At 49.2% G+C, this 4077-nt stretch overlaps 1 protein-coding gene across 1 annotated transcript in view; it reads right to left on the minus strand.

Annotated features, from left to right (window-relative positions):
• PPP1R37 (protein phosphatase 1 regulatory subunit 37) overlaps window positions 1–2846 on the minus strand; it is a 35298-nt gene extending 32452 nt beyond the window's left edge. The window contains exon 1 of the mRNA XM_063312527.1: window positions 1359–2846. Coding sequence (XP_063168597.1) covers window positions 1359–2100 — 742 coding nt within the window. The 5' untranslated portion in view covers window positions 2101–2846. The remainder of the gene's footprint in view (window positions 1–1358) is intronic.
• Between the last annotated feature and the right edge of the window lie 1231 nt (window positions 2847–4077).

Raw genomic sequence — 4077 nt, forward strand, 5'->3', positions numbered from 1 at the left:
TGAGCTATGGATTCACCGGTTCCCACCCTTGAGAGAAATCATTCATATGCAACTCCTTTGCTAAATAGGGAAATTAGTGGCCATACACAAAGTTATTAAAACATATATGGTGCCAGCAAGATTTCAGAGGTGGTTTGCCATTGCCTACTTCTTAGGGCTGAGAGGGAGTGACTGGCCCAAAGCCACCCAGCATAGCATAGGACTAGAACTCATGGCCTCCTGATTTCTTAACCACTACACCAAACTGGGTTTCATTAAAACATTAATGCAGCATTATTTTTATTATTATAATCTCAAAATTCTTACCAAGAAATTCTGTGGTAAGTTTGCCTTGACCGACCATGTTACAGATTTTTAAGATACACCCACGAAATCAGGATAATGTTATATACATTAACACAAAGGGAGAGTAATCTCCAAAGCATGGAAGAAAAAACAAACTTTCTTCAATCCTTTTGCCAGCAAAGCTTTCTCAAAACGAATAATTTAATGATTAAAATATGTATTAATATTTTTAAAACATTAGATAATTAGAATACTTAAAGAGAAGGAAACGTCTTCATTTAGTGCCTGTGAAGCTTCATTTTTCCTTGTCATGTATTTACATGAAACATTAAGCATCGCTTTATAGGCTATGAAGTAGTGAATTCTCAGTCTCTTTAGTAAGATTAAGATTGCCAACATTTGAGTTTTTTAATTAAAAAAATTACGTCTGCTTTTAACTGTGGCTTGACTCAGGTAAGTTAAACATGCAAAAACAGCGTTATTAAAGGTACCAGCCACCTTATTACATCTCCAAAAACTTGAACAATCCTGAATTGCCACTCTTTAGAAAATTCATACTGTCCACTGCAGCAACCACACTAGAGAACTTTTTAGCATATGGAAACGTGCCAATTTGCCTCCTTTTATAACTTACTCAAGTAAAGTCTGTTTTCAAGAGCCTTCCCTGCCTAGTGATCGGCTGTTATGTAATTAGCTACTGTATAGTTAAGTCAGCTTTTAGTATTTTGTCATGCACCTTCTTCAATAGGAATTTTTTTGTTCTGCACTTGTATCCCGATTATGCAATGTGGTTTGAAGCCCTTTCAGTAGAAAAGGGCCTAGTAAAATCAAATGCAATAACGATTCACCGTTAGTGGAGTGCAAAATGTTTTTCTCTGAATTGCCGCCAATTCAAAATACCTAATGAGAATACTTTGAACGAGAACAGTTTCACACCTAAATGTTCCGCAAAACCCTAAAGACTGCAGCGCAAACAAATCTCCAAATCTGTATTTAAAATAATTGGCTTGGACCAGCGTAGTCCAGCCCCAAGAAGAGAAGGAGGGCGTTTGGAACAGATGATCCTTGCTTACCATGCCGCCAAGGGTCTTTAGGCTCAACCGCACCAGACACGATGTCTTCATCAGAAGGGAAAGTGACACGCTTTGCCCCAGGCTTGAGCTTCCCATCATCGACAGGTGGAGAATCCTGGCTTAACAGTTCATCTGCTGGAGTGTCTCCACTTGCTGCTTCCAAGCTGTTCTGAGAAGGGGAATCAGCCTTGTTGTGCAAATGGTTGTTCTGCTCAGCAGACTGTTCATTGTCCCTAAGGCATTCTTGAGTAGTTGCAAGAGGTTCTCCAACCAAAAAGGTGTTACCATCAGCCACTTCATTCACCAATGAGGGTTCCTGCAGCGGGTGGCTCACAGTCTCCAATGCTGGCAAGCGCTCCTCTGCCCCATCACAACTCTTGGTCTCTTTCAGACCATCCTTTAAAGAGCACGCCATACAACGCTCTACAGTATCTCTGACATAAGCATGGCTATGTTGGGAGTGAAGGGTCTCTGTACTTTTAGAACATTCCAAAAAATCCTTAGTGTCTTGAAGCTTCATACCATCTTGGCTATTGTCCCGTTGGGAAGCAGCCCAGGTGTCAGAGCCCCCCAAAATGGTCTCCTCTTCCTTCTGCACAGCAGGAGTGGGCAGGAGCAGCAGCAGACAGTCCCCCTCAGCAGCTTTCCCTTGTTGCTGCACAGGTGAAACCTGCACACACTCCATAGCCAGGCAGGTGAGATGGGTGTCTGTCAAAGGGGGAGCTCCTTCGTCCCTTCTCATGGGTCCTTTGGATTCATTACTTAGGGACCGAACTCACCTTCGCCTCCTATCTTTTGCTCCCCACCCCTCCTGGAAAGAAAAAAGCTCTCACGTTTTCCAGGCCTTCTTCCTACAAGCAATGGTGTAAAGAGACCAAGCCCTTGCTGGACCAAAAAAACCTGCTACATGAAGCATGAGTGAAGAATAAAATAAACTGGGGGGGGGGGGAGAGAGACAGAAGGGAAGGGCCTCTCTCTCTATGAAAAATAGAAAATAAAACCCGTGTCTGAGATTAAAAGGAAGTGATTGTTAGGAGAGACACAGGATCAAGGGAACTGCTAGGACTTGGGAGAGGGGTGAATTTATGGGGAGCCAAGGATTATTAAACGGTCACAGAAGTCTCTTTCTACTCTGGAAAACAAAGAAAATTATCCAGTTTCCTTGTCCTTCCCAATAAAAAAGGGATCAGGTAGTGTATGCCTAAGCCGGAAATTCACCAGAATAAATAACTGCACAATAAAATACGTCTCACAGAAGCTCTCCCACAGCAAGAGAGCACAAAAAAAAAAAAAGTTTATGCAAACATGAACTGCAATGCCCACAAAATAAATAAGCCACAACTGACGGAAGCCAAATAAAAGCACACTTGGGTCGACTCTGGTGCAGGAAAGGAAGAAAAATAGGGGGTGGGATGCTTTTGCAGAAGCATGCACGTGCAGTTGGGGTCGTGCAGGGAAAAGTTGGGGGAAATTACTCTCTCCGACGCATGGAGGCTTTGTGAGAAGAGAGGAATAGATATAAAAAAGTCACTGTCCACTGGGAGGGGGTCGCTGGGGAGGAGACAGCCTTGGGGGTGCGGGGGGGGGAGAAGGAAGCTCTCCAGATAAAAACAAGCAGGAGCTCCGGGAGCGGGGAGGAGGAGGAGCGCGCCTCGGGAGGGGGGTCAGTCGCGGGAAAGGGCCTGCTTGAGCGTTCCTCCCAAGAGGGGGGCCTCGGGACCCCCTCCCCACGTCCGACGGGGCGGGAGACGGCAGGAGAGGCCGCCGGGGTGGATACGCACCCGGAGGAGCAGCGGAGCGCCGGGTCCCGGGGAGGCGGGAGGGAGGACGAAGCCGCCCACGCGGCAGGGTCGGCGGAGCGGCAGCCAGCGCGCGCGGCGACCAGGGCCGCCGCCGCCGCCGCCGCCTCAACCAGGTGCGGACGCAAAAGAAGCCGCCTCTCCCCTTCGCCTCCTTTCGCCGCCGCCAGGACGGGGTGCGCTAGCGGCCTGCGCATCCGCCGCCGCACTTTCCACAAAGGGCCGGCTGTTTGCTTGGCTTTCGTTCCCGCTCTTCTCCCCCGCCCCAGCTGCGATCCTCGAATCCGCCCCCACCCCCGGCCACTCCAGCCGGCTTCCCACCACCGGCTTCCCCAGGGATGGCCCCGGCCCGTCGGAGGTTGACGAATCAGCGAGTGGGTTTTGTGAGGCAGCGCGCGGAGCGACACGGCCCCTCCTCCCGCTGCTGGCCGGACTCCCGCTCTTCCCCCTCCCTCCTCCGACTCCAGGAGTGAAAGCGCCTGGTTTGGTTTTGGTTTCCGTTCCGCACTTTCGACGGGCGTATGGCGTCTGAAGGAAGCGGGCGCAGAAAAATCCCGCCCGGTGTGGCTTCGGACAGGAGCGTGAAACCGAATTTTAAAAATGCAAAACTCAAAAGAAAGCACGAGGGCGACAGAAAGACGGCCTCGAATGTGCCGAGAGGTGAAGCGGACTGAACAGAACAAAAAACCACCTGACTGACGAAAAGCTCACGCTCTTTCACCTTACTCGCCCAAGCCTACGCGGAAAGGGAGGGGAAATGAATGACTTACGCATGCGCCATGCTAGTCTCCCCGCTCGTTGGTCTAAAGTCATAGAGTTGGCAATCCTCCTCTGGTCAGAGGGGACTAGTCTCAGCAATAGGCTTAAGGAAGAGGATAGAATTTCCGGGCAAGGAGGTCACGTCGCTCTCTTCACCGTGA

This window comes from Candoia aspera, chromosome 10 (assembly GCF_035149785.1).
Source record: "Candoia aspera isolate rCanAsp1 chromosome 10, rCanAsp1.hap2, whole genome shotgun sequence".
Classification (NCBI taxonomy): domain Eukaryota; kingdom Metazoa; phylum Chordata; class Lepidosauria; order Squamata; family Boidae; genus Candoia; species Candoia aspera.